This window comes from Sapajus apella, unplaced genomic scaffold (genome assembly GCF_009761245.1).
Source record: "Sapajus apella isolate SASKATOON/1434 unplaced genomic scaffold, GSC_monkey_1.0 scaffold1566, whole genome shotgun sequence".
In the NCBI taxonomy this organism is placed as follows: domain Eukaryota; kingdom Metazoa; phylum Chordata; class Mammalia; order Primates; family Cebidae; genus Sapajus; species Sapajus apella.
In genome coordinates, this window is record NW_022438492.1 from 2,804 (window position 1) to 14,173 (window position 11,370).

Genomic DNA, 11,370 nt, shown 5'->3' on the forward strand with positions numbered 1-11,370 from the left:
GGGTGTTTGCGGAGTGCAGATGTGCCCATGGTGCACACGGCACCAAGACTCCCCTCAACACTGCCCCTCTGCTCCCCAGGGGCTGCACAGATGTCATTTGCTGTGTGTTTCTGCTCCTGGCCATTGTGGGCTACGTGGCTGTGGGCATTATAGGTGAGTAGAGAATGAGACGGGACCTGGGGTTCCAGGATAGGAGGGGCAGCCACACAGCCCCAGCCTCTGCAGTGGAAACAGGGCTGGTTCTGAGGAGTGTCAGCGTCTCAGTATCCCGGGATCTTTCCACAGCCTGGACTCATGGAGACCCTCGAAAGGTCATCTACCCCACGGATAGCCGGGGCGAGTTCTGTGGGCAGAAGGGCACCAAAAACGAGTGAGTCCTCCCTGGGGACTGGTGGGGCTGGGGAGGAGTGGGCGGAAGATTCTAGGCGTTCCCCATCTCCTTAAGTCCAGTTAACAAGTGTTTACAGGGCTGGGTGCAGTGACTCACACCCGAAATCCCAATACTTTGGGAGGCCGAGGCAGGAATATCGCTTGAGGCCAGGAGTTTGAGACCAGCTTGGCCAACACGGTGAAACCCTGTCTCTACTAAAAATACAAAAATTAAGGCCGGGCGCGGTGGCTCAAGCCTGTAATCCCAGCACTTTGGGAGGCCGAGGCGGGTGGATCACGAGGTCAAGAGATCGAGACCATCCTGGTCAACATGGTGAAACCCCGTCTCTACTAAAAATAAAAATGACAATTAGGGCCGGGTGTGGTGGCTCAAGCCTGTAATCCCAGCACTTTGGGAGGCCGAGGCGGGTGGATCACAAGGTCAAGAGATCGAGACCATCCTGGTCAACATGGTGAAACCCCATCTCTACTAAAACTACAAAAAAATTAGCTGGGCATGGTGGTGCGTGTCTGTAGTCCCAGCTACTCAGGAGGCTGAGGCAGGAGAATTGCCTGAACTCAGGAGGCGGAGGTTGCGGTGAGCCAAGATCGTGCCATTGCACTCCAGCCTGGGTAACAAGAGCGAAACTCCGTCTCAAAAAAAAAAAAAAAAAAAAATTAGCCAGGCGTGGTGGCAGATGCCTATAATCCCAGTTCCTTGGGAGGCTGAGGCAGGAGAATCACTGGAACCTGGGAGGCAGAGGTTGCAGTGACCGGAGATCGCACCATTGCACTTTAGCCTGGGTGACAGAGTGACACTCTGTCTCAAAAGAAACAAACAAAAAAATTAGGTGGACATGGTGGGGTGTACCTCTAGTCCCAGCTACCCAGGAGGCTGAGGTGGGAGGATCGCTTGAGCTGGATCAAGGCTGCAGTAAGGTATGGTGGGTGGTACCACTGCACTCCAGCCAGGGTGACAGAGAGAGACCTGGTCTCAACAAAACAAACAAAAGAAAGCAAGTACTGATAAAAGTCTCACCAGCCTCAGCCACTATTCTAGGCCTTGGGGACACACATAGCTCTAAATGAGATAGTAAGTGTCCTGTTCTTTGGCAGCTCACATTTTAAGGGCAGGAGAGACAGAGAGGGGACGGTCCTGGAGCAGACGTCAGGTGGTGATGAGCAGGTGAGACAGCAGAGCAAGTACAGTGTGAGTGGTGTCACTTCCCGGCTCTGTGACCTAGGGCACGTGTCTTAATCTCTCTGAGCCTCAGTTTCCTCATCTCTAAAATGAGGATCATGACAGTCCCACCCTCATGGGGCCATTTTGATGGTTAGATGTGCCAGTACCTATACAGAGCTTAGAATGGCACCTGCCATAGAGTTGCCGCTGCTGCAGTTTTATTGTTATTATTATTTTGAGGCGGTGTCTCACTCTGTCACCCAGTAGCAGGATCATAGCTCACTACAGCCTGGAATTGGGCTCAAGTGATCTTCCCACCTGGGCCTTCCAAAGTGCTGGCATAAGACAGGCCTGAGCCATCCTGCCTGGCACTGTATAAAATATCTTTTTTTTTTTTGAGAGAGAGAGAGAGAGAGAGTCTCACTCTTTTGCCCAGATTGGAGTGCCATGGTGCGATCTTGGCTCACTGCAACCTCCGCCACCTGGGTTCAAATACTGTCACTACAAAAAATTAGCCAGGTGTGGTTGTGCATGCCTGTCATCCCAGCTGCTCAGGAGGCTGAGGTGGAGGATCACCTGAGCCCAGGAGGTTGAGGCTGCAGCGAGCCAAGGCTGTGCCACTGCTCTCCATCCTGGGCAACAGAGAAAGGCTGTGTCTCCAAAAAACAACAACAAAAAGAGGCCAGGCGCAGTGACTCACTCTTGTAATCCCAACAGTTTAGGAGGCCAAGGCGGGAGGATCACCTGAGGGCAGGAGTTCAAGACCAGTCTGCCTAACATGGTGAAACCCCGTCTCTACTAAAAATACAAAAATTAGCTGGGCGTGGTGGCGGGTGCCTGTGTTCCCAACTACTCGGGAGGCTGAGGCAAGAGAATCACTTGAACCCGGGAGGTGGAGGTTGCAGTGAGTCCACATCTCACCACTGCACTCCAGCCTGGGTAACAGAGCAACAGTCCGTCTCAAAAAAAAAAAAAAAAAAGAGAGAGAGAGAGAAAATAAGGAAAAAAGAAGCAAAGAAGTTTTCTGTTGGGTGGTTAAGAAGTCTTGACAGTTTCCATTCTCCCTTCTCCAACTCCAGGAACAAACCCTTCCTGTTTTATTTCAACATTGTGAAGTGTGCCAGCCCCCTGGTTTTGCTGGAATTCCAATGTCCTACTCCCCAGGTAACCTGTACCCACTGTTCCCCTTTTCCTTTCCCTGCTTTCCATCCATTTCCCACTGTGAAGGTAGGCTGGGACTTCAGTCCTGAGCAGTCTGTCCCAACCCCACCCAATCCCTTCCTTCTCCCCTCCCAGATCTGTGTGGAAAAATGCCCCGACCGCTACCTCACGTACCTGAATGCCCGCAACTCCCGGGACTTTGAGTACTATAAGCAGTTCTGTGTTCCTGGCTTCAAGAACAATAAAGTGAGTTGTAGCCTGCCCCAGGAGCTCAGGCATGGGTAGTGGCAGGGTGCTGGCCTTGGGGACTCACCTCCCTCCATCTCTCTCGGCAGGGAGTCGCTGAGGTGCTTCGAGATGGTGACTGCCCCGCTGTCCTCATCCCCAGCAAACCCTGTGAGTCAGGGGATCCCAGGAGGCTCAGGTGGGGACGGGGAGTCTGTGCAGAGGCTCAGCCTGACTGGTCCTATCCTCTACTCCATGCAGTGGCCCGGAGATGCTTCCCCGCCATCCACGCCCACAAGGGTGTCCTGATGGTGGGCAATGAGACGACCTATGAGGATGGGCACGGCTCCCGGAAAAACATCACAGACCTGGTGGAGGGTGCTAAGTGAGGATGTTGGCGCACCATGCTGGGGTCGCGCTTTCCTGGGTGGGACAGGCATTCCCTGGGGTTGGCTGGACCATGGAAAAGGGTCTGATCCGAGCCTCGTTCTCCTTCCCCCAGGAAAGCCAATGGGGTCCTCGAGGCGCGGCAACTTGCCATGCGCATATTTGAAGATTACACCGTGTCTTGGTACTGGATTATCATGTAAGTCGGGAGGGAAGGGGCCTCTCCCCTGGCTGCCCCCTCTATGCCTGGCCGGGGTGGCATCTGTTCATGACCCTTTTCTTTTCCCCAGAGGCCTGGTCATTGCCATGGTGATGAGCCTCCTGTTCATCATACTGCTGCGCTTCCTGGCTGGTATCATGGTCTGGGTGATGATCATCATGGTGATTCTGGTGCTGGGCTATGGTGCGTCACCCCCTCACCGAGACACCTCTTTCCTGAATCTGCACACCGCCCTTTCCTTTCCCATGGAAATGGCCCATCAGGAAATGTATCCTAAGCCATCAGACATTCTTCATCGCTTACTTGACATACTTGTGAAAATGTTCATCTTGGTGTTGTTGAGAAGACCAGATCCTTTTTTCTTTGTTTTCTTTTGTTTCATTTTGTTGCTCAGGCTGGAGTGCAATGGTGCCATCTCGATCTCAGCTCACCACAGCCTCCCCCTCCCGGGTTCAAACAATTCTCCTGCCTCAGCCCCCCGAGTAGCTGGTGTTACAGGCATGGGTCACCACACCTAGCTAATTTTGTATTTTTGGTAGAGATGGGGTTTCTCCATGTTGGTCAGGCTGATCTTGAACTCCTGATCTCAGGTGACCCACCCACCTCGGCCTCCCAAAGTGCTGGGATTATAGGCCTGAGTCACCGAGCCTGGCTCTGTTTTTTTTTTTTTTTTTTTTTTTTTGAGACGGAGTTTCACTCACATTACCCAGGCTAGAGTGCAATGGCGCGATCTCGGCTCACCGCAACCTCCGCCTCCTGGGTTCAGGCAATTCTCCTGCCTCAGCCTCCTGAGTAGCTGGGATTACAGGCACGCGCCACCATGCCCAGCTAATTTTTTGTATTTTTAGTAGAGACGGGGTTTCACCATGTTGACCAGGATGGTCTCGATCTCTTGACCTCGTGATCCACGAGCCCAGCCTTTTTTTTTTTTTTTTTTTAAGACAAAGTCTTGCTCTGTTGTCCAGGCTGGAGTGCAGTGGGTTGATCTTGGCTCACTGCAACCTCCACCTCCCAGGTTTAAGCGATTTTCCTGCCTGAGCCTCCCCAGTAGCTGAGATTACAGGCATGCACTACCACAGCTGGCTAATTTTTGTATTTTTAGTAGAGATGGGGTTTTACCATGTTGGCCAGGCTGGTCTAGATCTCCTAACCTCAGGTGATCTGCCCACCTTGGCCTCCCAAAGTGCTGGGATTACAGGCATGAGCCACCATGCCTGGCCAAATTATTGTATGTTAGTAGAGATAGCGTATCACCATGTTGGCCAGGCTGGTCTTAAACTCCTGACCTCAAGTGATCCTCTCACCTTGGCCTCTGAAAGTGTGGGGTTACAGGCCAAGAGCAGATTCCTGTGATAACAGCCTCAGCATCCTTCAGTGGGGGCTGTGTTAAGCCAGGCTCACCACTGCCCTCCAATCCAGGGTCTAGGTCTGTACTTTTATCAACAGCAAAAGGCATTCTCAAGAAATCTACTTGGGTCAGGCACAGTAGCTCGTGCCTGTAATCTCCCAGTACTTTGGGAGGCCCAAGAGTTTTGGGCGAGCCTGGACAACATAATGAGACCGCATCTTTACCAAAAATGTAAACATTAGCTGGGTGTAGTGGTGTAAGCCTATAGTCCCAGCTACTGGGGAGGCTGAGGTGGGAGGATTGCCCGAGCCTGGGAGTTTGAGGCTACGATAAGCTGTGACCCTGCCACTGCACTCCAGTCTGGGCAGCAGAGAAAGACACTGTCTTTAAAAAAGAAAAAATGTGGAGGGGAGCGAAGGTGGGAAAAAAAATGACTCGACCAGGTGCGGTGGCTCACGCCTATAATCCCAACACTTTGGGAGGCTGAGCTGGGCAAATCACCTGAGGTCAGGAGTTCGAGACCAGCCTGACCAACATGGCAAAACCCTGTCTCTACTAAAAAATATAAAAATTAGTCAGGCGTTGTAGCGGGCACCTGTAATCCCAGCTATTCTGGAGGCTGAGGCAGGGAGACTCTCTTGAACCGGGGAGGCAGAGGTTGCAGTAAGCCAAGATCATGCCATTGCACTCCAGCCTGGGCGACAGAGTGAGACTCCTCAAAAAAGAGAAAGAGAGAAGTTAGAGCATGGCAGCATGATTATGATTCCAAATAGGGGGAAAGGATTCTGGAAAGTCTCCTGTGAAGGTGACACTTGAGCAGAGACCTAAGGATATGTGGGATCCAGCCATCGTGAGAGAAAGTGCCTGGCAGTGGGAACTGCAAGTGTAAAGTCCCTGAGGCAGGCACAAGAAAAGGCAGCCTCTGCCAGGCACGCTGACTCATGCCTGTAATCCCAACATTTTGGGAGGTCAAGGCAGGCGGATCACCTGAGTCAGGAGTTCAAGACCAGCCTGACCAACATGGAGAAACCCCGTCTCTACTAAAAATACAAAATTAGCTGGGCATGATGGCACTTGCCTGTAATCCCACCTACTGGGGAGGCTGAGGCAGGAGAATCGCTTGAGCCTGGGAGGCAGAGGTTTCGATGAGCCGAGATCATGCTATTGCACTCCAGACTGGGCAACAAGAGCGAAACTCCAAAAAAAAAAAAAAAAAAAAAAAGGCAGCCTCTCATGCTCAATGTTTTCTTCTGTTTTCTTGTTTTGTTTTGTTTTGTTTTGTTTTGTTTTGTTTCGTTTTGAGACAGAGTCTTGCTCTGTTGCCCAGGCTACAGTGCAATGGCGCAATCTCAGCTCACTGCAATCTCCACCTCCTGGGTTCAAGCAATTTATCTGCCTTAGCCTCCCGAGTAGCTGGAACTGCAGGCACCCACCACCACGCCTGGCTAACTTTTTATATTTTTAGTTGAGACAGGGTTTCACCATGTTGGCCAGGCTGGTCTCGAACTCCTGACCTCAGATGATCTGCCCACCTCGGCCTCCCACTGCCCACCTCGGCCTCCCAAAATGCTGGGTTTAAGGTGTGAGCCTCCAAGCCTGGCCAGTGTTTGCTTCTGTTAAATGGGGCAGCTGTAGCTGCTTTGCAAAGTTGCAGGAGGCACTGGTGGACTGAGCTTGTGGTTCCCCATGCAGGCATATTTCACTGCTACATGGAGTACTCCCGACTGCGTGGTGAGGCTGGCTCTGATGTCTCTCTGGTGGACCTCGGCTTTCAGACGGATTTCCGGGTGTACCTGCATTTACGGCAGACCTGGTTGGCCTTTAGTGAGTCCCAGTCTCCCAATCCTGCCCCTACATGAGGACTTGGAGGGAGTGGGGAGCCCAGGCGGCTCAGCCTTTGCCCTTTGCAGTGATCATTCTGAGTATCCTTGAAGTCATTATCATCTTACTGCTCATCTTTCTCCGGAAGAGAATTCTCATCGCGATCGCACTCATCAAAGAAGCCAGCAGGTAGGGGCCGGGGCATCAGGGGCCAAGATGAACCTATCCCTAGAGTCATGTCTTTTGCCCTGATGCCTGTGTCTCTGTTCCTCCCTAGGGCTGTGGGATACGTCATGTGCTCCATGCTCTACCCACTGGTCACCTTCTTCCTGCTGTGCCTCTGCATTGCCTACTGGGCCAGCACTGCAGTGTATCCACCCCCAGATACCAATCTCTGACCCCAGGGATGGCTAAAGACCAACTTTGCCCAGAAGTAACCTGCAGCTTAGGAACAGGGCTGGAAACTGGTGGGAGAATAGATTCTTTCCCACAAGTCCCTGGGGTCCTCAGTCCTAGACCTCCACTTCCTTAACGAGCCTCTAGCTTCCTGTCCACTTCCAACGAAGCGGTCTATAAGATCTTTGATGATGGCCCCTGCCCACTCACTGCGAAAACGTGCAACCCAGAGGTGGGCATCCCTGGGGTGGGGAGGGCCTGCCCCAGCAGGCCCCAGATGATTTGAAACCTCTCATGTCCACTTGGAGATTATTCAGCAAGCAACTGTCCCCTGTTGCATGCCCTGTGCTGGCTGGGGGAGGTGGGAGGATCAAACAACTTCCCGGGACAAACTGACTTCTCCAACTTGACCTGGCCTTCACCCCAGGTGCTAAATCACTCATTTTCCCCACTTCATTTCCTGTCTCCATGCCTTCCTCTTGACCCTGGTGATGGTCACTTCTTGTTTCTAGAATCCCTTTTTTTGCACAAGCCCATATTCGGAACCCTTAATTCCTTCACTTAACTCTGATCCCCATGTCTTCCTGGCCCCACATCTGATGCTCAGAGCTCACTCTGAAGTCCTGGCGCCTCTTTTTGGACTCGTTCTCCCTTCTCTCCCACAGACCTTCTCCTCCTCCAATGAGTCTCGCCTATGCCCCAATGCCCGCTGCCAGTTCGCCTTCTACGGTGGTGAGTCGGGCTACCACCGGGCCCTGCTGGGCCTGCAGATCTTCAATGCCTTCATGTTCTTCTGGTTGGCCAACTTCGTGCTGGCGCTGGGCCAAGTCACGCTGGCCGGGGCCTTTGCCTCCTACTACTGGGCCCTGCGCAAGCCAGACGACCTGCCCGCCTTCCCGCTCTTCTCTGCCTTCGGTCGGGCGCTCAGGTGGGCTGGCGTTGCAGGCAGGACGGGGTGGAGGACTAGGCTTGGCCCGGCCACCGACCACCCCTTCGGCCCGCAGGTACCACACAGGCTCCCTAGCCTTTGGCGCGCTCATCCTGGCCATTGTGCAGATCATCCGAGTGATCCTAGAGTACCTGGATCAGCGGCTGAAAGGTACGGCCCACCCACGGCTGGCATTGGCTCCTGCGGGTGTGGGGGGGGGGTGAGGCTGAGTAGCAAACCAGGATTGGTTCTTGCTTGGAGGTGGGTGGGGACAAGAGAATAGGGGAGTCATTGGTTTCTGTCTGTGACGGTGACGTTCGGGAGTTTGCGTGATTGGGTCCTGTGATGCAGAAGCAGCCCAGAGAGCCTACCAGAGGAGGCAGGCTCATGAGGCCTGGCCCACCACTGGTTATTACTAGAGCGAGTAGGAGTGAGATCTGTTTGCGCTCAAGAGAGCAGGAATAAAACTGGTTTATGGGTTTATGCGGTGCTCATGCCTGTAATCCCGGCACTTTGGGAGGCCAAAGCGGAGTTCAGGAGTTCAAGACCAGCCTGGCCAACATGGTGAAACCCCGTCTCTACTAAAAATACAAAAATTAGCCGAGCGTAGTGGCACGTGCCTGTAATCCCAGCTACTCGGGAGGCTGAGGCAGGAGAATTGGTCGAACCCGGGAGGTGCAGGTCGCAGTAAGCCAAGATCGAGCCACTGCATTCCAGCCTGTAACAGATCGAGACTCCGTTTCAAAAAAAAAAAGCCAGAAGAGGGGCTGTGGGGCTGGGACTGGTTGCTCTTTGTTTTAGAGACAAGATCTTTCTGCTGCCCAGGCTGGAGTACAGTGGTACCACCATAGCTCACTGGAGCCTCAAAATCCTGGGCTCAAGTCCCTGTCTCTTTGACAGCATGGACTCAGGAGACCTGGACAGTGGCAAATGTGTGTGATAGGGAAGAGGGGATCCCTTCCAGGCCAGGCCAGGTGTCCCCTCACTTCCACATCCCTTCCCTTCTTTTCTAGCTGCGGAGAACAGGTTTGCCAAGTACCTCATGACCTGTCTCAAATGCTGCTTCTGGTGCCTGGAGAAGTTCATCAAATTCCTCAACAGGAATGCCTACATCATGGTGAGTGGGCCTGGGACCGCCAACCAACCCAACAGCTCCTGCATGGTGATGCCCCCCACCACCACCACCACCACCATGCCCACTCAGTGAGTCTGATCTCTCCCTCCCACTCTCCTCCAGATTGCCATCTACGGCACCAATTTCTGCACCTCAGCCAGGAATGCCTTCTTTCTGCTCATGAGAAACATCATCAGGTCAGGGAAGACATCTTCCTCCTGCCACCCCACCTCTTCCCCTAGTCCCTGAAGCCAGCATTCACACCTGACCCTCACTGTCCCCTACAGAGTGGCTGTCCTGGACAAAGTTACTGACTTCCTCTTTCTGTTGGGCAAACTTCTGATCGTGGGTAGTGTGGGTGAGTGCCGTTCACCTAGTCTCTCAGGGTGTGGGAGCCTGATTTCCGTCTTCTGTGTTGGGTGTCATCTTCTTGGGAAGCTGTTTCCTATACCCAGAACCCTTCAGCATCTTGCTTTCCTCTCCTTTTTCCAGGGATCCTGGCTTTCTTCTTCTTCACTCACCGTATTAGGATCGTGCAGGATACAGCACCACCCCTCAACTATTACTGGGTTCCTATACTGGTATGGACCGCTGGGGAGAGATGGGGGTTTGGGAAGAAAGAGATGTTTTGCTGGTCTTCTTTGACTAGATAAATGGGGATAGAGGTCAGAAGTGGGGAATTGGTTATTTATTCAGACTACAGAGTTTTTGTTTGATTTTGAATCAGAGTCTTGCCCTGTCACCCAAGCTGGAGTGCAGTGGTGAGATCTCAGCTCACTGCAACCTCTGCCTCCTGGGTTCAAGCAAGTTCTCCAGCTTCTGCCTCCCAAATAGCTGGGATTACAGGTGCCTGCCACCACAGCTGGCTAATTTTTGTATATTTATTTATTTTTTAATTTTCATTTTATTTATTTATTTTGAGACAGAGTCTCACTCTGTTGTCCAAGTTGTAGTGGAGTGAAGGAATCTTGGCTCACAGCAACCTCCACTTCTGTAGTTCAAGCGATTCTTGTGCCTCAGCCTCCTGAGTAGCTGGGATTACAGGCAGATACTACCACACCTGGCTAATTTTTTTTTTTTTTTTTTTTTTTGAGATGGAGTTTTGCTCTTGTTGCCCAGGCTGGAGTGCAATGGCACAATCTTGGCCCACTGCAACCTCCTCCCCCCAGGTTCAAGTGATTCTCCTGCCTCAGCCTCCTGAGTAGCTGGGATTACAGGTGCACGCCACCATGCCTGGCTAATTCTGTATTTTTAGAGATGGGGTTTCTTCATGTTGGTCAGGCTGGTCTCGAACTCCCGACCTAAGGTGATCTGCGTGCCTGAGCCTCCCAAAGTGCTGGGGTTACAGGCATAAGCCACCTCACCAGGCATATTTTTTATTTTTAGTAAAGACAGGGTTTCACCATGTTGGCCAGGCTGGTCTCAAACTCCCGACCTCAGGTGATCCGCCTGCCTTGGCCTCTCAAAGTGCTGGGATTACAGGCGCAAACCACCACACCCGGCTCATTTTTGTGTATTTAATAGAGACAGGGTTTCACTGTGTTGTCTCGGCTGGTCTGAAACTCCTGACCTCAAGTGATCCACCCACCTTAGCCTCCCACAGGCTTGAGCCACCATGCCCGACCTCAGACCACAAACATTATCAAGCACCTATTGTGTATCAGGCATTAAGAGGGCGGGCTTTCTCTCAAGGCCTTACAGTTTGGGGGTATATTGGTGAATGTATGATTGCAAACTGGGACATGCCATCAGTATGTCTGTAGGTCTGTAAAGCACAGGGAACTGTTTGGACCTGTGGCAGGTGTGGGAGTCCAGGTGGTGTCACTGTGCTGGTGATGTTAGATCTGAGATCTGAAGCTGTAGGCAATATCCAGGCAGAGGGAACGGCAAGTACAGCGGCCCTGGGGTGGGACTGTGCCAGGAACAGTAAAGAGAGCAGTGGGGCATGTGGAGGGACTAAACAAGTGGAGATAAGGGCTGGGCACGGTGGCTCACGTCTCTAATCCCAGCACTTTGGAAGGCTGAGGTGGGTGGATCACTTAAAGACAGGAGTTTGAGACCAGCCTGGCCAACATGGCAAAACCCCATCTCTACTGAAAATACAAAAATTAGCCAGGCATGGTGGCAGGTGCCTGTAATCCCAGCTACTCAGGAGACTGAGTCAGGAGAATTGCTTGAACCCAGGACGCAGAGGTTGCAGTGAGCCAAGATCACGCCA

The 11,370-nt window shown here is 52.5% G+C and overlaps 1 protein-coding gene across 2 annotated transcripts in view; it reads left to right on the forward strand.

The window, feature by feature from the left end:
- The window catches only part of LOC116546869 (choline transporter-like protein 2), a 12,588-nt gene extending 2,768 nt beyond the window's left edge, over nucleotides 1-9,820 (forward strand). Inside the window, exons 2-20 of one of the 2 annotated variants that reach the window (XM_032272994.1) lie at nucleotides 80-153; nucleotides 286-370; nucleotides 1,486-1,555; nucleotides 2,632-2,716; nucleotides 2,849-2,959; nucleotides 3,049-3,109; nucleotides 3,200-3,323; nucleotides 3,441-3,524; nucleotides 3,616-3,728; nucleotides 6,586-6,717; nucleotides 6,804-6,903; nucleotides 6,992-7,084; nucleotides 7,258-7,342; nucleotides 7,776-8,038; nucleotides 8,115-8,209; nucleotides 9,052-9,155; nucleotides 9,276-9,349; nucleotides 9,440-9,510; nucleotides 9,645-9,820. In XM_032272994.1, the coding sequence (XP_032128885.1) occupies nucleotides 295-370; nucleotides 1,486-1,555; nucleotides 2,632-2,716; nucleotides 2,849-2,959; nucleotides 3,049-3,109; nucleotides 3,200-3,323; nucleotides 3,441-3,524; nucleotides 3,616-3,728; nucleotides 6,586-6,717; nucleotides 6,804-6,903; nucleotides 6,992-7,084; nucleotides 7,258-7,342; nucleotides 7,776-8,038; nucleotides 8,115-8,209; nucleotides 9,052-9,155; nucleotides 9,276-9,349; nucleotides 9,440-9,510; nucleotides 9,645-9,805 (1,902 nt within the window). In that variant the 5' untranslated portion in view covers nucleotides 80-153; nucleotides 286-294 and the 3' untranslated portion in view covers nucleotides 9,806-9,820. The remainder of the gene's footprint in view (nucleotides 1-79; nucleotides 154-285; nucleotides 371-1,485; nucleotides 1,556-2,631; nucleotides 2,717-2,848; nucleotides 2,960-3,048; nucleotides 3,110-3,199; nucleotides 3,324-3,440; nucleotides 3,525-3,615; nucleotides 3,729-6,585; nucleotides 6,718-6,803; nucleotides 6,904-6,991; nucleotides 7,085-7,257; nucleotides 7,343-7,775; nucleotides 8,039-8,114; nucleotides 8,210-9,051; nucleotides 9,156-9,275; nucleotides 9,350-9,439; nucleotides 9,511-9,644) is intronic. The other variant, XM_032272993.1, reaches the window with a different exon arrangement.
- The last annotated feature ends 1,550 nt before the right edge of the window (nucleotides 9,821-11,370 follow it).